Genomic DNA, 23,575 nt, shown 5'->3' on the forward strand with positions numbered 1-23,575 from the left:
TAAATCTTTGGGGGGAAAAAAAAAAGAAAGAAAGAAAGAAAGGAGAGAACCATGTGTTGTACCCCACCTGGATTAGATATAATCCAACAGCCCAACTGTCTATTTCCTCTCTCTCCCCACCCACCTCTCTCTCTCTCTCTCTCTCTCTCACATACACACACACACACACACACACACACACATAGAGCCTTTATTGACATTTTATTATGTTTAGCATTCTACTCTCCTCACACAGTCCTAGAGCTGGCTCACCATTATCCTACTTCTTTCCATCCAAGCACCACTCATCACCCCATGTGAGGACATGTAGTTCCTCCCTTTTCTCCCTAGTCTGGCTTCCTGGTCCCCAGGACACCTACGTGGCACTTTCTCCTAACTCCTTACCTGGAAACGGACAGCCATCCCTATAAAACACAAACACACATAGTTAGGGCAGAGAGAAGCCTGCCAGGACTCTCCAGAGGAGGACTGGAAGCTATCCAACTAGCTGACTCTCTCCTTCCTTCCCCTGGGGGTCCTGTCACTTTGATTCCCACTGCTGTGACCAGACCCAGACCCTCTGGATGGGCAGCTCCCTTAAAATCAGCCCCGCAGAAACACCACCCAAAACCCTACCCCAAGACCAGACTAGCACTTCAAAAAGAATTTGCTTTGTCAACCAAACAAAAACAAAAACCATGAATAGAAAAAGGAAAATGAAACAACATAAGACTTTAAACAGCAAGTTTTCAAATTAAGTCAAGCAGAAGTGGAAGATTATTTACATGATGCACAAGCTTAATCATTAAATGCTGTATGTAAATGCAAAAAAAAGAAATACAAAACTGAGAAAATTTCTAGAGATTAATTTCTGAGCCAACACTTGCCAATTACCACAGCACACAGCACTTTCTATCTTCCAACCTTATATGGCCTTGTTCAGAGAATAATCATTTTGAATTCACGAGCACTTTCCCCTCCCATTGACTCCTCCAGGAAACTCCTTCCAGAACAAATGCCCTGATCACAGGGATCCTTCTGAGGAAACCAGGGGAGTGGAAGAGACCAATTCACTGGTTGGACAAGCCCTGAGCACCTACTTTGGACATCAAGTCCATAAGAACAGTGCTTCCCCCGTTCCTCTGTAGGTCCCCATCAGCACAGAAACTGTCCAAGGATGAAGGGTTTTAGACCCCATCACACACACACACACACACACACACACACACACACACACACACATTCATGGATAGCAGCACACAAGAAAGAAGGTTCTACAGTCTATCTTCTGCCTCTTCCCCTAGCTCATCAGATTCTGATCTTACGTATTCCTATGCAGACACCCACATGAAAATATGCATCCATAACCCCTTGTTCTCCCTCCACAATATTCCGTTAGGCTAAGCTGCTTCAGTATTTGTATTCACTTCTGGCTTCTTTTCCTTGCCCAAAGTCTGGCATCCAACTCTAATTCCAAAGGCAATGCCACAGCCCTGCTTTCTGTGTCCAGCAGGTGTCGCCCCTCACCGGAAACAAAATGCACCCTCCCTTCTACCGTGAGAAATCTTTACCCCAACAGCAGACATCCCTTGGGTTGGGGTTGAAAGCGGGGCTCTGGAGAGAGGTGTGCTCCCCTAGATCCCCTAGCGTGAGGATCCTCTGAATAAAGCCATCTACATACTTCCAGCTAAGGTAGATGAACATCCCATGGGAAATTTGTTCTTTGATCTTGGGCAAGTTATCCACACTCCGAACCTTACTTTCTTCACTTGTGGTATGAAAGGAGACAATCTTTTTCTCCTGGCATTATTGTAAGAAGTGAGATACAAATACAAAGCACTTAGCCCAGCACCTGGGTCATTATACGCACTTGAGCTATGGGCTTTTCCCCACTTAGGGTTTGGAAGAAATCACCGCCAGAACTTCCATCTGAAGTTAAGCTCTGCCCCCTGAGTCCTATCTAAGGATCCACATCAGAGCTGCAATGAGGATCCGTGAGATAATACATGTAAAGTACCCAGTCCAATGTCTGGTCCAGAAAGTTGAGTAACAAGTAATAACTAACATCACTCCTGTGGGCTCAGCACATGCCAGCAACATTCTTAACCATCTGCAAGTATGAACGCACTCAATCCTCCTAAGACCCCTTATGAGGTAAGTAATCTGTCAATTCCCTGCCTCTCTCTGGTTCTATGACTCCACCCAACCACAGTTTAATTTCTTTTTATGAATTATAGATCAGAAAACTTCCCCCAATTCTGTCATGTCTAGAGGGAATAATTAAGAGGACATACTGACTCCTCCACTCAAGGAGGAGAGAATTAACCCCAACCCATAACTCTGCTCATGGTCCCTCCCCAGGGCCTCAGGAAAAAGCATTAAAAAAAAACACCAATATTTCCACCAGAGTTTATTCCTCAGAGATGATCGTCAGTGACTCACTGGCCCCTGTGGCACACTGTGGCCTCCAGAAAGGCCTTTAACCTCTCTCCCCAGATGATATTCAACCCAGAAATATAGTCTTGGACAATAACTTGATTACACAATATTCTCAGGATTGAGTTCTCCCAGCGTGCTAAGGTGTACACAAGGTGGGCTGGGAAGTTCAAAGATCCGGATGGAGAAACCATAGGATCCAAGAAAATGTGTAGGGTCTGACGATGTTGGGGGGACACAGCAGCATCACTAAGACTCTGAATCTCCTCACTTGCGGTATAGAAGGTGTAGGTCTCTTCCTCTAACTGACATGTTGACCTGCAGAAATAAAAAGGAAATAATAAGGCTTCAATCCAACGTGACCCCATCCTCTGTCTCTATAACCATCCATGCCAGAGCCCTTAATACTATGATATCAAAAATTCTAGATCACCAAGAACTAATACTACAAAGCCACTTTCAGTTGTCTCCCCATAAACACTCCATTGGATAGAAGAAGGGGGTGTGGTTGCTCCTCTTTCCTGCTCCTAATCCCAGCAATGGCACTTTAAATTATGCTCTTGGCTACATCCTGGTGAAGCCTCGCCCCTACTATAAACACCATTAGCTGAGCCCAACACTGACTCCCGAAATCTCTCACCACCACCCCCCAAGGACCAGGAGGCAAACAACTAACATAGATGTTACCTTCTGGATAACTGGCCCCAGGGAGGAAAATGTAGCCTGGAAAAAGAAAACATCTGATTAGGGGACAGTTTGTAGATAAAAGTATCTGGCGTGACTCACAACAAATGAGGTAGCAATGGGAAAACCAGTCACAGACAGAAAGTGAACAGAAATTGGAAGTGAGATTGGCAACAGGAGGTCAGGGACGGCACTCACCAGAGGAGCGAACTCTCCGCCAGCTGAGCAAACCAAGAGAGAAAATGATGAAGCCCAGGCCCAGAGTCACTGCAGACACGGAAACCTTCAGTGTCTGCATCGGGGACAGCCCAGGTGCTGCAAAAATAGAAACTTACTGGAACCAATCTGTTGCCCATTGCCAGAGCAACTTAATTTGGTGTGACTTCCAGCTAGGAAGTTCAAAGGTGCTTTAGCCCAATGCCAAGAGTCTGGCGCACACCAACCTATACCCAAGGAAACAGACTTTACTCAAAAATCCCCATCCTGGGGGCGCCTGGGTGGCTCAGTGGTTTGGGCTGCTGCCTTTGGCTCGGGTCGTGGTCTCAGGGGTCCTGGGATCAAGCCCCACATCGGGCTCCCTGCTCCGCAGGAAGCCTGCTTCCCTCTCTCTCTCTCTCTGCCTTCCTTTCTGCCTACTTGTGATCTCTGTCTGTCAAATAAATAAATAAAATCTTTAAAAAAAAAAAAATCCCCATCCTGTAGCTCTCCACTGCTAGAGCAGCCCTGGGGGACCCCTCTCACCACAGTTAGCACCAGAACTTCTAGGTCCTCTCTAATACATTGGGGCCTCTCGGGCATCTTTTTTCCCTTCTTCACCCTGAAGGTTTTCTCACCAAAAAATAAAGGATTCCTCATTCTCCTCAACATTTGCCCCATAGTGACTATGTTGGCTCCCTTATGTGCTCTAACAGAGTATTTGTCTATTAAAATGTCTTTCTACCTTTCTTAACTCTCAATGATCCCATTCCATGAGTTATCCGACTACTGAGGTATCTCCTCCAGTCCACCTCCAGATTTCCAGAACCGGTCTCCAGCCCACCCCACAGCTCCCACTTCCTGGAACCCATCATACTCTGAATCCACTCCACCTGGATTCCTTCCCCCATGCTGAAATGAACATTCCATCATCAAAGGAAACTCTGGCACATGCTGGGGAGGAGACTTTCCCAGGAGAGTTCTGGTGCACCTGTGGGTTCCTCTCTCTGCTTTTCATGCCCTCTCAGCCGCCCAGCAAGACAGCATTCCCCGATGGGGAGCCTAGTCTCAGCAGCCAGTCTAGGATCCTGTTCCCCAGCCCTTCGTAGATACCCCTCCTCTTCCTCATTGCTCACTCTTCTATTTCCTCAAATCTGTGTACCAAATCTCTTGGTACGTTTAACTACTTCCAATCTTGGGGTTCAAGCAGTGGTTCCTTGTTCGTTAGCCCAAAGTGTTTGCCAGCCAGGCTTTTTCTTCCCTGACAGAACAGCCCAAATTTACAACTGCCCCTACGCTGAAAGAAAGTCCCATTTCTTCCAAAAGCTTTTTTATTCCTTCGGTTCCCATTCCTGGCCAGACAACAGAATAGTTGAAATCTGAAGATCCTAAAATGCTGCATCACAATTTTTGGTTGTGAAAACACGGTCACCAAACCACATCCTCTTTTCAGGATAGGCAGGCGCGCTGCTCCCCTGCCACATGACACCCCCAGATGCACACATGACATCAACCACACCACCATGGCAACAGCAACAGTAACTGTTCCCATTCCTGTCTCCCACAGCCTCATCTCTGGTCATCAGCCCTCCACCGGTTCCTCCAGACTGGCTGCTCATTCTCAGCATCTCCCTCACTGCTGTCATTCCCTGGACCTGTTCACATGTCACTCTCTGAGCCAGAATGTTGGTGTTTCCTTGTCCACAACCCATGCACAGTAGCTCTCTGCTTCAACCTTAATTCCTCCCACCCTCCATGCACTTACTCCAGTCCTGGAAGACGGGCTCAGGAGCCCCAATGTGCTCCACCACACAGGTGTAGGTATCCCCATAAGAAGGGGTTGTGGCGAAATAGGAGACAGTCTGATATGTCCAGTCTCCATTGGGCTGGGCCATCTTAGGGTCACTACTGTGAGGAGGGACAGGCTGCCCATTCTTCCTCCACCAGATGGTCACATCAGCTGGATAGAAGCCCCAAACGTAGCAGGCCAGCATCACACTTTCCTTCGTGTTAAAAGGAGTGGTTTTGGCTACTTGCACAGTTGGTGGCCCTGCATAGGAAGAAAACGTGGTGGTGAAAGAAGGCAACATTCTGGCTTTTTCTCCATCCTGGTTTCTTTCCTGCTTCAACTTTTCATGGCTTTTGCCAACTGACCCTTCCCACCCCTACTCCATGCCTCCACACATCCCTTTGAAAAAGGAGTTAGAATTGTTCCTGCTTTGCAATTTCCCCTCAGTCCGTCACTGCTCTTTCAGATTCCTGATCCAACATTATGGTTGATCACATTAAGCAGAAGCCAGGTCTGAACTGCAAGCTGTTTCAGAAGTCACTGACTATATATTTCAAGTAATATATTGATAATTTCAAGTGAAATGTTTATTTCAAGTATATAAGCTAACAGTTATCAAGAATTGTAGGTTAGGATTTGTAAAGGTAGGAAAAGATGTCTGTCCTCAAATCTAATTTAACAAACTTAAGTGGCTGAATCGAGCAACATTTTCCCCTCAGATAGTTTAAGGAAATGAGCCTAACTCAGATCTAACTCTCTTAAATTTGGATTAACATAATCTGAATTAATGAGATTGTTAATATTGCCATTCCCTACTAGTTTATTCTTCTAGGTGGCCCTCCTGCTTGCCTCTACCTTGGTGCTTTTCAAACAAAATCTTAAATAAAAATCCAAGAAATTCTGTTAAAATGCAGGTTCACTAGGCTGCATCCCCAAATATTTTCACTGAGAAGATCTGTAGTGGCACTCAAGGGCTTGTATTTTTAACAAGCACCCTCCCCAGGCAATTCTGAGAAAAGTGGTCCAGAAGTCACATTTTAGACATATTACTCTGTCTTATGGAGATCTTCATGTTTTCTTCTATCAGTCTCAAGTCCTTCTCAGTGCAAGGGATTGGGGGCAAGAAAGCATGTTGAAATTCCCAGGGAGGCTTTCTAAATATTCCCATGCCTAGGTGCATCCCAGACCTAAAACATCAGAACCTATGACAAAGAGGTATGAGCACTTTGGAAAAAGGTATTCTGGTTATTCTGACACACTCCTGGTTGAACTTGACTCTGCATCATGAGATGCCTTGAATGGAAGGAAAGAATGCTTACTCTCTCAGCCCATTGGCCTCAAACATCACTTCCCTTTCTTTATTCCTGCTCCATCCCCGTCAACAACCCTTTGAGGGTCCACACTCACTCTTCTTACATTCCAGGTCCACACATTTTCTGCTTCTTTCCTGCACAAATCTCAAACCTGTTGGCTATAGAGGGATGAAGGGATGGAGGGATTCTCCCTGGCTTCTCCTTTCTAACTGTGCTTCCCAATAGCCCCGTGTGCGCCTCTCTTCTTACGTGTCCTGTGGGTCAGTGATCCCCAGAAGGACTGGGTATGTGTGGCACAGTCCTGGAGTCCATTAGACAAGCGGGAAAGCACGGATTCCTGATGGTTGAGGAACTCTGAGAGGTACTTGGCCAAGGGATTCAGTGCCCCAAATTCAAGAGGGACCATTTTGGACTTGTCTCGATCCCAGCAGGTCAGCAAATCCTTGTTGAAGGAGACACAATATGTGAAATCCTTTGCAGTCCCATCATCATCCAACAGACAGGTGCTTTCCACATGGGCTATAAAGCCACCTACAGGAACCAGAGAAAGGGGGCAGCTCAGAGACCTCTGCAGGGAGCCCAAGCCCCCGTTCATGCCCCAGTTACACCCAGTGAGTGGGGTGTAGCTTTCCTGCTTCAGGCAGCATCTACAGACCAAGCTCTTGTACTGGAGTCTCTGAGAGCACCGAGTCAGGGGATAGATGGTAGCAGCAGAGAAGTTTTTAGTTACCGTTTCCTCTTTATGAGACTGAGTATGGGAACAAGAATGGCCCAAAATTAGTTGCTAGTTTAAACACAGCAAATTTACCCAGGACAAGACCTTCAGTAAGGTGAATTATTGATTGAGAAAAGGGGTCAAGGGAAAGAGTCAGCTTTGTTGTATGCTGGATATATTATTAAATATTCACTCCATATATATTTATGAAGCACACACACAAATGTGCCAGGCTCTGTGCTAGGAGCTGAGGATATGAGGATACAGAAATAAACAAGACAGATATTGCCCTTGCCTACACTCCAGCAAAAGATACATATATTATACCAATAATTCTACAGTTCAATTATATTAAAATTGCAACAAAGATACAAAGGTAGGAAGTGCTATCAGAGTATATGCCAGAGAGACAAAGAGTCTGTGGTGTCCAAATCCAAGTGACTCCCTTGCCCCAAAGGAGCAGAGGAAGGGGGATCCCAAGCAGAAAACCCTTACCTTCTCCAGCAGAGCCCAGGCTGAGGCCCAGCAACAAAGGCAGGAATGTGGTCATGCTCTGCTCTGGGGACACACCAGGAATTCAGTGCCCTGGACTAGTTCTTCCAGGGCCCTGGGTCCTCACCTGCTCCAGTAGTTCCAGCCTGGGTAGATGATCTCCAGACCCTGAGCGGACTAGAATATAGCCCCGACTCCTTGATCCCCCGTAAATGAGTGATTTGGAGCCACCCAGTCCCTAGATACTAATTCTGTTCCTACCAGCTCTTCTAAATCAGTCCCAAACTAAGAGTTGTCAGATGGGTTAGATGGGCGGGGACAAATACGAGACAAATCACTGAGTGCTTCAGCCTAGCATCACCAGTTACCAGGTAAATCTTATCCTGCCCTAGGCTTTAAAGGACTCTGTCTCCTAAATCTTTCCCTGTGGGAAAAAGACCAGTCTGTAGATGGATTTCCTTAGATCAGTGGAGAGAATAATCCCAATACTCCCAGAACAAACGTAGCCTGGGCTGCCCACCGGTTTAACTGTTTCCCTTCAGTATCCTTCCAAAAGACAGAGACTAGGTAACTTCTCTGTCCCTTAGAGGGAGTAACTTAGAAAGATATTGCATAACCCCTGGTCTGCCCTGTCACCCGGAGATGGGAGATGGAGGCAGGAGCTGTAAGGCCCTTCTGGAGCAGGTGGCAGAGACAGGGCTGTTGAGATGGAAGAAGGCCCAGGGAGAGTGCAGGGTTGTCTGGCCTCAAAGCGCCACTGGGGAATAGGGGAAACAATTGCACTTTAGAGGTCAGAGACGGAGACTGGAAAGTCCTTCCCTGAGATTCCATTGCTTCTTGCAGATCTGCATTTTGTCCTTCCTGTTTTTTGGAGCCAGGAAATCCTACCTTCAACCAGTCTGAGCCATCTCAGGGCAGACCACAGGACAACTCCACATGAACCCCTGATAAATAGCTGGGAATGGACCAATTCTCAAAGCTCTCCTGCCTTGCCCAAACTCAACACTCTCCTATGCGTTTCTCCCACTAGTCCTATCTGTTCTGAAGCAGGTCCCTGCATTATGAAGCCACTAGGAAAAAAAAGATAAAGTTTCCCTCCTTTACTTCCCCTGGAAAAGGCAGATTTTAAATGGCAATTCATCCTCCTATCCCATTGTGAACTGTACAACTGTGATGGCTTCTTCCCTCACAAATTTAAAACCTGAAATTGTCTTCTCTCTCTTCCCCAGTGGCTTCGGGGCTGCGTCTCCCCACCCCAGTTTCTGCAACCTTCAGATTTGATTTAGTAGTGAGCTAAATGAGAGAGGACTAGGAGAGAGCCCCTTGACACCACACTTACCTGTCCTCCCCCAAAGTCCCCAACCTCAAGAAAATCGATACTTAGGAAGAAAAAAGAAGTATGTACCAAAAATGAATAGAAGAATGACTATCAGAAGCAAAAGACTTGGGTAATAATTGAGATTAACTGAAGTTGTGTTTCCCAGCAACCCCGGCTCTGAAACCTCCTCTTCATTATAAGATGTTTCTACACTCTACATCCTCTAATATGAGCCATCAGGAGAGCTGGAACCGGCAGAAGATGGAGGCAGTGAGTCCAAAATTTGTTGAGCTTCTGCTCTGGAACTGATACTGCACTAGGTAGGCCCTTTCCATGCTATCTCATATAACCTTAAAAGATCTGTTGAGCGTCCCCATTTTACAGTTTTGAAAAGAGCTCCAAAGATTCACACACAGACACTTGCGCACACACGTGAATGCAAATGAGCAAACCCACACACTCACTACATTCTGGGGCTGGAGGTGACCCACATAAAGGCAGCCAGTGGTGGCCTCCACTGAGAGAAAGATAAAGGGAAAAGTCACTCCACCATCCAAGTCTTTGCTTCCCTGTTCTCAGAATTCCTTCTGTTCTCAGAACCAGGGTCTCTCCGCACTTTCTCTTTTGACAGTTTTAATACTGTGTAAACTCTTCCCCACTCGTACTCGCACTTCCCCCGGATGCTCTTCCCCGCCCCGCCCTCCCACCAGGTAGGCGGTGAACCTGACCTCGCAGGAGCCAGGGCTTGTGATCCTTTTCACCGTCTACAAAGACCGTGCCTGCACAGAATTGCTGGTGGTGAGGTCCCGTGCCTGCCTGCACTAGGGTGGCCGCCCACCAGCAAGCTGAGGCCATGTCTAGTCTCTGCTCGGGCAGCCAAAGGAGATGTGAAACCTTCTGTGAGGCAGCAGCAGGAAATGCAGAAGCTTTCACTTCTCTATTAATGAGAAGGCGGAGGGTGCTTTTTAGAATAAAGCAGGACAGAAAACCCAGAGACCTGTGCTCAGCCAAGAGGATTTTTCCTTCCCCTTTTCCTCCTAATTTTACAGACCAAGTTCTGTCCCCCACCTCCCATCAACCCAAAAGAACGTTTCACATGCTATCCATTGTGATTGGATTACTAGTTCTGTAGTGTCAGGACCGCCAGGACCGCAGGAGTGAAGGATCCGCAGCCTCATTCCCACAAGCTGTCCCTCTTTTCCTGGCACTGCCCAAGCCCGGAAAGCCAGTCCTCTACTTTCACACGCTTCTTCCTCCAGGCTGTCCATCACACATCACAGGTGGACTAACCACAGTGTTTCTGTGCAGAGCATTACAGGGAATACCCAGGAAGGAGACAGGGATTCTGTTCCCATGACACTCGCTTTTAGATCAGTTGGGGAGTGAGAACAAACATCTATAAAGAGAAGAGTTTATTTTATGGCAAGTAAGCAGTAATGCCAGTGTACTTCAAAGAGAAAAAAATCATTGAGGGCACGGTGGACAGGGAGTCCTCTCCAGGGAGGAGTGTTAGAGGTGAGCCCTGACTACTGGGCTGAAGTTGTGTTCAGAAGAGGAAGGCAGTTGCCATCGCAGTCCTGGCACATAACGCCACAAGCTTGGCAATGTTATCAGGTGCTGTTGGAGGTCTACCAGGAGTCTGGCTTGGCTAAAACACAAAGGAATGCAATAACATCAAGCGCATCACACAGTGAAGGAAGTCACAAATGTGGCCTCATGCTCTTCCTAACAGCACAGCCATAATAATAAATCCCTTCTAGGTACTTCCTTCTGTTTCTCCCTATAAGTTCTCAGGTTCCTCTTCTGGACAGATGGCTTTAACTCAAGCTTCAATTTTATAAACTCAAAAATGGTTCAGCCCATCAATCATTTGCAATCTAAAACCCATACCATGATGGGGCACCTGGGAGGCTCAGTGGGTTAAAACCTCTGCCTTCGGCTCAGGTCATGAACTCAGTTCAAGGTCCTGGGATCCAGCCCCGAATTGGGCTCTCTGCTCAGCGAGGAGCCTGCTTCCTCCTCTTTCTGTCTGCCTCTCTGCCTACTTGTGATTTCTCTGTCAAATAAATAAATAAAATCTTTAAAATAAATAAAAATAAAACGCATAGCATGAGAACACATTTGTGACTTCCTTCCATGTCTTCTCAAAACTACACACATCTGCACCCTGCCAGGACTACATCACTTCCCTGTCTAACCTCGACCCTCTTCATCCACACCTCATCTCTGTCCTCCCACTCCCTCTTCTCTACAGGATTCACTGCTCCAGACCCTGACCTTGGAGTTACAGCTGCTGTAACTAGCCCATCATTCTTCCATCCTTCAGCCAAATGACTTAAACTACTAGGAGATATTCTACCTGACTTGCCACCACAGCTCCTGAATAATGTTATCTCCATCTTAACTGTGAGAAAATGGAGCCAGAGGGAGGTTAGCAACTGTCCAGATTTATCCAGACACCAAGTAATAGAACCATGACTTGAACTGAGGATTTATGATTCTAAAATCTATACTCCTAATAATCAGAAAATAATAGAACATTGCTAGCCATTTATAATAGTTATAAAACCCATAACATGTTTAGAAATTAACATGAAAAAGTATAAGCACTTTATGAATAAAAGGGAAAATTTTGTTAAAGTACATAAATGAACACCTCAGAAAGTAAAGAGACATATTCAGAGATGAGACATCCTAATATAACGAAGAAGTCAATTTCTTCCCATATCACTAACCTAAATGCTATCCTAACCACATCATAGCAGGGCTTGGGGAGAACTTGTTAAGGGGATTCTAAAATGTACACAGGTATCAAATCCATGAATATCTTAGACAATTTTGATAAAGAAGAGCAAAATGGGATTTTGGGAGAGGTGAGTGATAAAGAAATGAAAACGAGCCCTGCCAAGTATTAAGACATATGAAAAGCCATAATAATTAAAACAATATGATACTGATACAGGAACTGACAAACCAATGGAGTGAATTATTCAGAGACAAGTCTATGCACATAAGGAAACATGGTATAAAATCCCCATCAATAAGTGGAATATTTCGTAAATGATATTAAGAAGATCAATTTACTATTTGGAAGAAAAGAAAGTTGTATCCTTATTCCCATCATACAGAAAAGTTCTGGATGGATAAAGATCTAAATATGAAAGAGAAACAGTAACACAAATGAAAGCAAGCATAGTAAAATGTCATATATGGCCAGACAAATATAAGGCAAAGCTTTTCCACCCAAAATTACTCAACAGAAAAAGAGAATTACTATGCCTAAGTCCTTGGGTTTTTATCCTTTTCAAATTAAGGTCACTCTTTCAAAGCTATTTGGAGAAGATACATTATCCTAAAATGATGCCAATAAATACAAGAGGCTTGTTTTGTTTTTAAGATTTTATTTATTTATTAGTCAGCGAGAAAGAGAGCACAAGCAGAAGGAGAAGCAAGCAGAGGGAGCAGCAAGCAGAGGGAGCAGCAAGCAGAGGGAGAAGCAGGCTCATCACTGAGCAGGAAGCCTAATGCAGGACTTGATCCCAGGACCCCGAGGGGTCATGACTTCAATCAAAGGCAGACGCTTAACCGACTGAGTCACCCAGACATCCAGTCCACACTGCTTCCTATAGTGGCTGCACCAATTTACAGTCCTACCTACAGACCACACAAGCAGTCAGTAATAGTATGGAGTCTCCTCAAAAAAATTGAAAATAGAGCTACCATATGATCTTGCAATTCCACTCCTAGGTATTTACCCAAAGAAAATGAAAACACTCACTCAAAAAGATATATGTACCCCCATGTTCATTTAGCATTGTTCACAATAGCCAAACCATGGAAACAAACTAAGTGTCCATTAATGGCTGGATGGATAACATATCCATATGGCTGGACAAATAAAACACAAACAACAATGAAATGTTATTCAACTATTTAAAAAAATAGGAAATCCTTCCCTTTCTGGCAACATGAATGGATCTCAAGGGCATTATAGGAAGTGAAATAACTCAAACAGAGAAAGACAGATACGTGGAATCTCTCTTTTATGCAAAATCTAAAAAAACATTAAAAATCAAAATAGTAAAAAAGATTTCATATATATGGAGAACAGACTGGTGGCTGTGGGGGTCAGAGAAGAAATTAATGAAATGATTTTGGTGTTTATTTTAGTGGCTGGATGGACCCCCCGATTGATTTCTTTAAAAATAAATAAATAAATAAATTTGGAAGTCATTTGCATAATCAAAAAATACATGAGAAGAATAAAAATAAATTTGTTTGGAGTACCTGGGTGGCACAGTCCATTGAGCAGCTGACTCTGGGTTTCTGCTCAGGTTGTGGTCTCAGGGTAGTGAGATCTAGCCCTATGTATGTGGGGCTCTGTGCCAAATGTAGAATCTGCTTAGGACTCTCTCTTCCTCTGCCTGTCCTCCCTGAGCCCTCTTGAACCTCTGCACACTCTTTTCCCTCTCTCTCTAAAATAAATAAATAAATCTTTAAAAAAAAAGATTTGTCTTATGAAATGTGAGTGGAAATAGCAATATCCCTACATTAATATAGCATGTAATAAAATATGTGATTTTAATTTTGTGAGTTAGTAACTAAAGGTAATTAGCAGATGTTTGACTATTTCCCTATAACTTCTGTATCCCTCAAACTTTCTATATTGAAATTTGTCAAAAAACTTCTAAAATATTCTAGTTGGGAAAATTGAGTATCATTTTATCACTTTATATTCCAAAAAAAATTGTAACTTCACTGCCTTGGGGTTGGAAAGGATTTCTTAAGATCATTAAAGCACAAACCATGAGGGTTCTGACTGTCCGAATTAAATAATTCTATTCAGGAGAGGAACATGTACAAATTTAACTGGTGAGCAGCAAACTGGAAGAAGGCATTTGCAATATTTATACTGACATAAAATTGTTACATAGACTATATAAGAAATCCCCACAAATTCACAAGAAAAAGACAAGAAAATGTAATTTTTTAAATAGACAAAAGATATGAATCAGCAAGTCACAGAGAAAGAAACCTATGAAAAATCCCCAACTTCAGTGGTAACATAAGGCAAATTAAAATGAGGATACCACTTCACTACCACCATATTCCCAACATTTGAAAGTCAAATAATTTCAAGTGTTAGTGATGACAAAGGCAAATGAGACCCACCTTGCTCTGTTGATAGGAGGATAAACTGTTTATAATCCTTGAATTACATAAATTACAAACTTGTTGGGTGAGAAAAATCAGCATATGAAATAAGACAGCATATCCTAGAGAGTAAAGTCTGGGTCAAAGTGCAAGTACATTAAATCTTAGAAGAGCTCAATAAAGATCAGTTAAGGTTGCAGGGGGGCACCTGGCTGGCTCGGTCCTCAGAGCATGAAACACTTGATCTAGGGGCCATGAGTTTGAACCCCATGCTGGGTTATAGGAATTACTTAAATTTACTTAAATAAACTAAAAAAAACTGCAGGATTAGTGTTAGTTAGGTTCATGAAAGAAGCCAAACTTGGGTTGGATCTATAGTATTGAATAAGACGGGAACAAGAGGAGCAGAATAGAGAAGGCATTGCAGTGAGAGGAAGCCTAAAGGGCACAGTATATGGTCAAGGAAGAGTGGTGAAACCAGATTCTTTCCAGAACAGGATACCTGCTGGGAAGGGGGTTGCCAGACTGGAGAGGCTCTTTAGTGTTTCTCCAGCATTGCAAGTGACAGTATCATAGATGTTTAATCAGAGAGCATCTAACGTAAGCTCATCATTTTACAGGTGTGGAATCTGAGGTCCATAGAGGGGATGTGACTTGTCTAAGATCTGTCTAAAAGCAGTCTGAAGACATGACCGGCAGGAAATTTCTGGGTAAGCTGGAGAATAGATAGGAATCAGGAAGAACTACAAAGTGGAGAGAGAGCTGTAGAATAGTAAAGAGAAAAGAAAAAGAAAAATATCTCAAAAGGGAGAAAATACAATACTTGAATGTAGATTCGAAGTGGGTTCCAGAAAAGAGAAAGAAGTCAGTGATGCCACTAAAGTTCCTCTGTGGAAATTCTTGCTTAAGTATTGATCAGCTTTCCATGTGCCAAACACTGTTCTAAGCATTCTACAGAAATTAACATATTTAGGTTTCAAAACAACCCTATTAAGGTGAACACCTTTATTATCATTATCCTTTTGCAGAAAATAATATCAACACACAGAGTGGTTAAGTAACTTGTCCAAGGGCACACAGCTAAAATTTGACAGTTCCAATTGAATCCACAGCAGTCTGGTTCCTGAGAGGATACTGTTAAGCAGGAAGCCTGCTGCTATTAGAAATGAGATGGTTTAGAGGAGGTGCCAGCTCCTGGGAACTGGATCTTTCCCCTTAGATCCGATTCTGGTACAATGTGAAGAACAGAGGCTCTCTCTCCAATACCAAAATATTTCACTCTTGACTTTAACACCACCCCCTCCTCCAAAGCAATTCCCAAACCCTCAGGAAGGCAAGACACAACGCATCTGCAAAGTAATTTACCAGCAGTAATCAGGTGACCCCTACCCTCGCTTCTGCTCAGGGCACACCACCGCGGGTTCTCCTTGGATAATCCACTCCAGCCCAACAAGAAGTCACTTGGAGGAACACGTGAATTGTGGGCCCTTCCAGGCTGTTCTCACTTCGCTTCAGGAGCTTGAATACACTGTTTTCACAGAACCGACAGGACTGAGTTAGAACAGCATTTGAAAGCTCTTTTTTTCCCCACTCCTGAGTTCCTGGTTTCCCCGCTATGGTGAAGGTTGAAAGGAGTTACATATTTCTCAAGGCAGCCTCTACTAGCCATAAACATTTCCACAGACAGTAAAATGAAAAGAAAAAAAAAATCCGCAATCAGCCTCCTCCACCATTTTGTGAGCAGATTATCAGAAAGTAGACCTGCCCTCTTTTTCACGTATTTTGCCAAACTATTAGGAGTGAAAGTCATCATACGGTGGTGTTGTGCTGAGACCAAGGAACAGGAGTCAGAGAGGCATTAGGGATTTTCCCATTTTCCTCCCTAACTAGGGCAAGCCTCGTTCAGGTTAAGGCATATTGGATTTGAAATGACAACCCACGCAAAATTAAGAAATAAGATTTATTGCCCTGAAGTGGGAAGGGATGTGGTCCTGATAGAAAAGCCACTCTGGGTTTCTCTTGGGTTCAAGCCTGGGGACAGCATAGCCCCCAGCTGAGAAACCTGCACAAATGCGCATGCGCACATCCTTGGGGCGGTCCCAGGGACTCCTGCCTGGGCGGGATGCGGGAAACCTGAGCTCCCGATGCATGCAAGGTTGACACTGCTGGCACCAGACTCTGGTCAGGAAGAATCAATCTGAGGAGAGAGAGGGATGGAGGGAAGCCATCAGGGGAATTCCCCTCCTGTCTAAAGGTCCCTTGCCTCCCTGTCTGCCGCATATCCTGGAGAAGATGATCTCTCCAAGCATCCCTCCTACAGCTCCCCCATATCACTCCTCTCCCACTCAAAGCCACGCCCGTGATCCCATAACTGCGTGTGTGCATAACGGGGACCCCAACCAGAAGGGTGTCTCCATGGTGCCTGATTCAGGCCTCTGCATCCAAAGGCCTTCCCATACCACAGGATGACCCCCCGCATGCCCCCCACATGTCCCACTGTATGTGGTCCTCATGGTTCACCCACACACTCCAGATACCCCAACGTACCACCTGAGCAAGGCTTCCGGAAGTAGATGATGAGGACTAAGCCAACAATGATGCCCAGCACACCCAGGCCAAAGGCCACACCACACAGCACATTCTCCAGAAGATCAGAAGGCAGCGCATTATGAGGCACTGGAGAAAACGGGGAGCAGTTCAGTCTGGAGACTTGGTCAGTGAGCCCCCCACCCAGGGGAATTAAATGGTGTCTGGGATGAAACAGGAGAAACTGAGGCATGAAAAATTGAAGTTGCCCAGAGTGAGAATAGACTTCAACGAAGCCCAAGTAGAGAAAAGGCCCTCCCATGGGTCTATCCTTTTTCACCCCCCAAAGGAAGCAGGTGTCCGAGGACAAAGTTCTCACCCCAATAGGCAACTACTGTGTGGCTGTCAATCTCATGAGTCACGATGCAGGAGAAAACATCAGAGGGTGCTGGTGTAAAGTTTAAGTAAGAAAAGGCCTGGAAGCTGAGTTCATCAACCGCGGACACAAAAGTCGGCCCGATTCCTTCCACAGGCTCCAAGTGATGCCGCCAGTTCACCGTCAATGTGGGTGGGAAGAGATTACTGACAAAACAGACCAGCGTGTTGGGCTTGCCAAACTCCAGGGGCTTCAGCGTGAACACGTCAACAATAGGAAACCCTGGTGAGAGGATCAAGGCAACGAGTTTAGAAGTACCCCTGAGTTTGGAAGGGGCAAGGCATACAGAGGCCAGGGCAGATTTGGGAGAAGAGATGAGGAAGGACCTGGGGCTCTGAGGGTGGTCTTCTTCCAGGCAAGAACCAGACCTGAACCTAGAGGCAGGGCCAGACCCAGGCCACTCTGGGACCCTCCACGCTGACTTCCTGCAGGGCTTCCTCGCTAGACCTCACATGGGCCTCTAATCACATGCTGTCTTCTTACTGAAACACAAGCACATCACCGGATATTTCCTTTCTCCCCTTCCATCCTACTGAGCATAGTGACTGGCAAGCTCTAATCAATATTCAGCAGGCATCAATTGGTCCCTGTTGCGTTCATCAAGTTCAAAACAAATAGTTCTAAACACCTACTATGTCCTAGGCACATGGCTTTGTCCACAGCGAAAACAGTGCAGACCATAGGTGGCGCAGAGAGACCCAGAAGGCATTAGATGAGGGGGCTGGTGTGAAAGGGAAGAATTCAGCATACAGGTAGAGGAGGTTAAGGGTGTACCCCTTCCTCCACCCCCAGAAACACCTGACCTCTAGACACAGGGATTTGCCCTTCGAGGTGTGGTCCTATTTCCTGGATCATAGACTGGCAGAACGTTTTGTCAAAGAAAATGGTGGAAGTATCTCCTGGCTTCTGAGCCCAGTCAGCAAATTCAGGCAGGCGAGGCACTCGGGTGTTCTGCGAAAAGTCGAAGGAGAAGAGCTGGTCCCCGTCATAGGCTTCCGAGAGGCCGATGCTGGGATTCCAGTTCTGGCAGTACATTGTGTGCTGGAATGTGTGGTTTTGCAGTTCATCCCGCCACGCTGGAGTAGGACCTGCAGAGGAGACAGGCCGGGTCAGGGAAGGGGTTCTGCTTCTCCTCTTTAGCTTAGAAAATAGCACAGCCTGCTGCAGGCAGTAGGGTTGGGGTGTAACCTTTCCTTGTGTCTGTTATTTAGGCTCTCCCTCCCCGGGGGAGAAGAGGACATTACAGCATGTCTCCAATCTTCCCCTGCCCACGGAAAAGCCAACTGTCTAAAGTCCTAAAAAGTAAAAAAAGGTCTACTGTCTAAAGTGACAGATTCGGAGTCCCAGTGTTGGTTTTGTGTTTATGTGCTGCACAGAGGTATCTGGCCAAGGAAGTATTTGGAAATTGAAATCTCGCCTTCACTCTACTCACCAAGCCAGACATCCTGGCAAGGGCTACATCCTCCCCAAAAAATATATCTTTGTCTAATTCCCAGAAGGCCACCGTACTGACTTATGAAGGCCTTGGATGGCTTCCCCAGACTTAGAAGGGAGGGTAAAGGAATGGTCATGGCCTCCCCAAGCCACAGATGACACTGCCCATCTTACCCACAGACAACATGGTAAGTTGAAAAAAACAATCTCCAGGCGTCTCTTTAGACACTTCATTAGCACCAAACCTCTCTGAAAACGTCTTCACGTTTTCATTGCTCCTGCAATGACAGGACTGGGGGACCCAAAGTTGCAGGAAATAATCTCTATTCTTTAAAACTCCCGGCAAGAATCTCCCCCACACACGCACACAACACTAGCAGGAAACTTTCTACCCAGTACTCAATACCTAGAAATAGATACATGTAGGAAAAGGGATCTTCCAGATTATCCTTCCATTCATTCCTGTCCTTTACAAAGAAGGAAACGAAGGACCAATAAAGTTAAGAGACTTTCCAAGAACCGCAAAGTGAGTTGATGACAGAGTGCAGAGTAGACAACTAAATAGGACAGTGAAATAACATTTGCTTTGTTCAAATCCCAGCTCTGCCCCCTTCCAGCTGTGTGAACTTGACCGTGTTCCTTAGAGTCTCTGAGTCTCATTTTTTTCCCATCTGTAGAATGGATATAATAATCTCTGTTTCAAGAAATTGTCTTAAGTGGGCTTAAGTGATATTGCTTGCCATCCATCCATAGTTGATCTCTTTCCCAGTTCTGCTATTGTTTCCACTACTTCAGAGTACTTCCCGCCACTTACAAGGCTTCAAATGCAAAGAAGGCTTCCAATGCTATGGGTGCCTCCCTAGGCTCTAACCTGTGGGGACTGGAGTAAAGGAGAAGTACTGTCATACCTTCAGGGGCGGTCCGGGAGTAGGGCAGCAGCCACAGCAGGTGTAACAGCCTTAGCAGTGCAGCTCCCCGCCTCCGCTCCTGATCCATAGCTTCACACCACACCGTGGGCTCAGAGCTACCAACCAGCTAACCCAGGGCTCCAAACTCCTTCCCCAGATCCTGTTCCGCCAGCTGCTTCCAATAGTTGCCCTTATCATTTGGCTAAACCAATCACAGAAGCAGAGGGTTCAACATCATCAGTTGCTGGGGAAAGACACGGTGCGAGCAACCTCCTCAAGACTTGGCTCTTCACCGGGCAGGGAAGACCATGGAAGGACGTCTGCCTCCTGCTGGGAATCCCTCTTCAGTACCAAGCTGTAGGCTTCAGCCTGTAACCTAGGTAATGGCCTCTTCAGAGCAGCGCCACCTCCTGGCGGAACGCTGCAGTGGGCACGCTCCTCTTCCCACAGCAAACTTCCCAAGGCTCTTCAGACCCCGCCTCCTCCTCCCTGCGGCACCCTCCTGCTCTCTCTCTCTCAGAGGTATTCCTCAGGCATTAGCTCTAATTCATTCGCAGAAATACATGGAAACTTTAATAAGTGCTAGTATTGGGTCCAGGCCTAGAAATACAAAGATGAATAAAGGGTAATCCTGCCTTCAAAGACCTTAAAGTCTAGTGGGGTGGGGTGGGGGTGGGGTGGGGAAACAATGAGTAAATCATTACACAACAATGGAATGTATTCAAATAAGAATGTGCCAAGTGTTTTGAAAGTAGTAACTTAATGAAGGTGGAGGAATAGGTGGAGCATAGTGAAGGCTTCTAAGAATCTTGAAAGAAAAACAATGTGACCCCAGAACATGAAGGAAGAGAAAAGCATTCTGGGGTAAGGGGCAGGCAAATACCTGAAGGTCAGAGACACTCAGAGCTCCTTCTCTTGGAGACTTCTGTGTGGTTGCACATGAATGGTGTAGAGGCTACTGATTGTGTCCCTGTTTGGTAATGGTGGGTGGGGGAATGTCAAGATGAGCTAGAAATTTAAGCAAGAACCAGACCACATAGGCTGTGTTTTACCACAAAGAGGATTTGGCTTTTATAGATATTAAAACTAAGGAGTAACCCAATTATTTTAAATTTTAGAAAAATTGGTCTGACATTTCAAAGGATGTACTGGAGCTTGGAAAATTTTGAACTAAAACTGCTGGTCAGAGTCTATAGTATATGGCATCAAAACAAAAAGTCACACATACCCACACACCACTCTTTTTTAGCAATATTGCAATAATTTAGGTGAGAAATAATAAGAGCCTGAATTAAGTCATGAGCAGAGGAGATGGAACAGAATGTTGAGATAATTAGGAGGTTGACTCTAAAGGGCTTGGCTACTGATTAGCCCAGTGGAGGGTCAAGGCTAACATTAAGATTTCTAGATTGGGTGGCTGGATGGGCCGTCAGTAACAGACTATGCTAAAATAGAAAAAAATGCCATGGAAGCAGATTTGATGAAGAAGAGAATGGGTCAGTGTTGAAAATGTTGAATCAGGGGAGCCTGGGTGGCTCAGTGGATTAAGCCTCTGCCTTTGACTCAGGTCATGATCTCAGCGTCCTGGGATCAAGTCCTGCATCAGGCTCTCTGCTTGGCAGGAAGCCTGCTTCCTCCTCTCTCTCTCTGCCTGCCTCTGACTACTTGTGATCTCTCTCTGTCAAATAAATAAATAAAATCTTTTTAAAAAATGTTGAATCTGAGAGGCCAGTGGAAGAGCCACACAAGAGACGTGAGGTGTATGGGTATGGATCTTGGGTATAGGCTAAAAAAACTCCATTTGGGAGTCATCAGCATAGATGTTGAAGCAGAAGCGGTGGACAGATAGCAAGTAGACTGTGCAGACAGAGCAGAAAGTGACATGAGGACACAAATCTGCGTCGGTTCCAACCACAACCCTCTTACCAGTTAGCATCCAGGATCTAGTCGGGAACATAGAACCACTCTAGATCTTCCCGACTGAGGGAATTTCATACAGAAAATTGGTTACAATGGTGTTAAAAGGGCAAGAAGTGCAAAAGGAAAAAAACATGTGTCTGAAGACACAAATAGGAAAGAGGAATGCCTAGGAATCGGAAGCTCAATAGGAGGAGCTATTCTGACACAGAATCCCTGTCTACACCTGCTGCTGTCCTGAGACAGACACCATCATAGCTAGTTCTGGCTCTGCTGAAAAGTTTCCATCTTCTTCAAGGCTGGATCTTGGAGAAGCTGCTTTTTCTACCTAGGAGGCTGGAGCCCAGAATCCCCCATTCTCGCTGCTACCATATCTACCAGCCACTGCCACTCTTAGAAACTAAAGTAAGAAGCTTCTTGGTTTCTCTGCCTTATCTCCTGCCAGTGCCTCCTACTGAGAGAACCTAACAGGAAGCCAACTGGCTGGGAAGCCAGGGGAATTACATACCTTACAGATGCCTAGACCAAGCAGTCCAGAACACAGTATAGGAGAGCAAGAGTGGTACTGACACCAGCAAATAGCCAGTACACGGACATGAACTAATTTGTAGGAATCTAATAACACCAGGACCATCCAGATAGTTATGAGAGCTAAGAGAAGAACAAGGAAGAAGTAGATTCAGAGAAGCAGAGGTGTTCCATGAAGAAGGACAAGGTCGGCATTATTAAATGTTATCCAGAAGTCAAAGAAGGACTAGACGTGTCCTTAGATTTGGTAATTTTGAAATGGTTGACAAATGTATTGAGAGCAGTTTCAGTGTTGTAGTGGGAGTTGACTCCAGATTGTGGTGGGCTAAGAAGCAAGTGGGAGGTGAGGAAGAAACTGTCATTGTATATGCTGGAAGTCTAATAGAGAAGAAAAAAGAGAGACAGAAGGGGTGGGGGAAGAGGCAGTAAGAAACATCTAATGTGGCAATTAAGTAATCTTAGAAATTAATCTATGTGGTTATGGTCCCTCAGTATTTCTCAGACTTTCAAAATCCATAGTCCCCTTTGAAAAATAAATAGCAGCAAATAATAGCCAACCCTAAAAACAACCCCATGACCTCCTGGATATTCTGAAACACTGATGTGTGAACACACATGCGAGTGTATGTGGTGGGGGCAGGCGGAGCGCCAAGGCTGGGGTGGGGTTTGGAAATCATTGTGCTACACTCCAAAAAACAACATTTTCCCAAAGTCCCACTCTTTGTGGACTCACCCATCAGCAGTTCCTGTCCTGGGAAGCTTCCCCTTGGGGCAAGGAGAAAGGAAGTTTATGACATCACCAGGACTATAGGGGGAGACATAGAGCACATAGCTACATTTAGTCTAAACCAGGGGTGGGCAAATAGTGACTGCTTCAGGCTTGTCTCTGTCATGTGTACTCAGCTGCCACAGAAAAACCGCCAGAGGCCACATGTCAGTGAAAAGAGCATGGTTGTGCTGGTTTCCTCCCTGCATTTCCTCCCACTTCTTGGGCATCTCCTTCTCAGTCTCCTTCTTGGACCACTTCCTTTTATTTATTCTTTTTTCTTTTCTTTAAAGATTTCATTTATTGATTTGACACAGAGATCACAAGTAGGCAGAGAGGGGGGGGGGCGGGGAAGCAGGCTCCCCGATGAGCAGAGAGCCCAATGCGGGCTCGATCCCAGTTCCCTGGGATCATGACCTGAGCCAAAGGCAGAGGCTTTAACCCACTGAGCCACCCAGGCGCCCCTCATTTACTCTTTAAATGGTGATGTTCCCTGGAGTTGAGCTCTTAAACTTCTTTTTTACTTATGGACGCTGAAGTGTAAATTTCATATCATTTTCATGACAGCATTCTGCTTTTGCTTTTCTTCCAACCATTTAAAAATGTAACCATTTTTCTTAGTTTTCTGGTCACATAAAAGATGATGGGCTGGATTATGCTCCATACCAGTTTTCTGAACACCTTTCTCTGTGTGTGGTCAATATTGGGATGGGGGACTCAAAATAAACCAAAGAAGTGCTCCATTCCCCCCTTGGGGGTAGCAAAGGGTTAATGAACACATTGTGGCCCAGAAAGGACAGATTGTTTGAAAGGAGGCCTGAGGGGAAACAGGAGGAAGAAGACTGGGTGGTGGGAAGGCTAGGAACAGGCCTCAGACACTGCAACTATGCTGGGTGGGAGGAAAGAGACAAAAGGGTCCAAGTGATCCACAGATTAGAGTATGGACAAGATCAGGGTGATCAGATATATAACTACCTATCCTCAA

General features: G+C 45.4%; 2 protein-coding genes across 7 annotated transcripts; both read right to left on the minus strand.

The window, feature by feature from the left end:
• Positions 1–2,374: 2,374 nt before the first annotated feature.
• Positions 2,375–7,903, minus strand: LOC101674777 (HLA class II histocompatibility antigen, DM beta chain). 4 transcript variants are annotated; one of them, XM_013044839.2, is made up of 6 exons: positions 7,607–7,900; positions 6,646–6,927; positions 5,060–5,344; positions 3,298–3,414; positions 3,103–3,138; positions 2,375–2,733 (listed from the first exon to the last, which is right to left on the minus strand). In XM_013044839.2, the coding sequence occupies exons 1-6, from the start codon at positions 7,659–7,661 to the stop codon at positions 2,717–2,719; spliced, it is 792 nt and encodes a 263-aa protein (XP_012900293.1). In that variant the 5' UTR covers positions 7,662–7,900; the 3' UTR covers positions 2,375–2,716. The 4 variants fall into 4 exon arrangements, with proteins under 4 accessions (XP_012900293.1, XP_044930609.1, XP_012900294.1 ...); XM_045074674.1 differs by having other exon boundaries at positions 6,646–6,838; positions 7,731–7,899; XM_013044840.2 differs by having other exon boundaries at positions 6,646–6,838; positions 7,607–7,899.
• Positions 7,904–10,321: 2,418 nt separating this feature from the next.
• LOC101675687 (HLA class II histocompatibility antigen, DM alpha chain) lies at positions 10,322–19,566 on the minus strand. Of its 3 annotated transcripts, XR_006605171.1 has the most exons (6): positions 19,380–19,500; positions 17,841–18,125; positions 16,981–17,259; positions 16,626–16,751; positions 15,441–15,603; positions 10,322–10,569 (listed from the first exon to the last, which is right to left on the minus strand). XR_006605171.1 is itself a non-coding variant. In XM_004770577.3 (5 exons), the coding sequence occupies exons 1-5, from the start codon at positions 19,465–19,467 to the stop codon at positions 15,587–15,589; spliced, it is 795 nt and encodes a 264-aa protein (XP_004770634.1). In that variant the 5' UTR covers positions 19,468–19,566; the 3' UTR covers positions 15,066–15,586. The 3 variants fall into 3 exon arrangements, 2 of the variants coding, with proteins under 2 accessions (XP_004770634.1, XP_004770635.1); XM_004770577.3 differs by lacking the exon at positions 10,322–10,569 and having other exon boundaries at positions 15,066–15,603; positions 19,380–19,566; XM_004770578.3 differs by lacking the exons at positions 10,322–10,569; positions 15,441–15,603 and adding an exon at positions 16,022–16,272 and having other exon boundaries at positions 16,623–16,751; positions 19,380–19,566.
• Between the last annotated feature and the right edge of the window lie 4,009 nt (positions 19,567–23,575).

The sequence above is a fragment of the Mustela putorius genome, unplaced genomic scaffold, assembly GCF_011764305.1.
Source record: "Mustela putorius furo isolate JIRA1106 unplaced genomic scaffold, ASM1176430v1.1 tig00000135_pilon_pilon_pilon, whole genome shotgun sequence".
Lineage (NCBI taxonomy): Eukaryota > Metazoa > Chordata > Mammalia > Carnivora > Mustelidae > Mustela > Mustela putorius.

Excerpts from the sequence above, each read along its gene's own strand:
- LOC101674777 (XM_013044839.2), bottom strand. The coding sequence starts at position 7,661 with ATGACCACATTCCTGCCTTTGTTGCTGGGCCTCAGCCTGGGCTCTGCT. Across the intron at positions 3,415-5,059 it reads GCCCGTCTTCCAGGACTGGA|CACCTGGGCTGTCCCCGATG; the intron begins GTAAGTGCATGG and ends CTATTTTTGCAG. Across the intron at positions 3,139-3,297 it reads GCGGAGAGTTCGCTCCTCTG|GCTACATTTTCCTCCCTGGG; the intron begins GTGAGTGCCGTC and ends TTCTTTTTCCAG.
- LOC101675687 (XM_004770577.3), bottom strand. The coding sequence starts at position 19,467 with ATGGATCAGGAGCGGAGGCGGGGAGCTGCACTGCTAAGGCTGTTACAC. Across the intron at positions 18,126-19,379 it reads CTCCCGGACCGCCCCTGAAG|GTCCTACTCCAGCGTGGCGG; the intron begins GTATGACAGTAC and ends TCTCCTCTGCAG. Across the intron at positions 16,752-16,980 it reads CACAGTAGTTGCCTATTGGG|TGCCTCATAATGCGCTGCCT; the intron begins GTGAGAACTTTG and ends CGTTTTCTCCAG.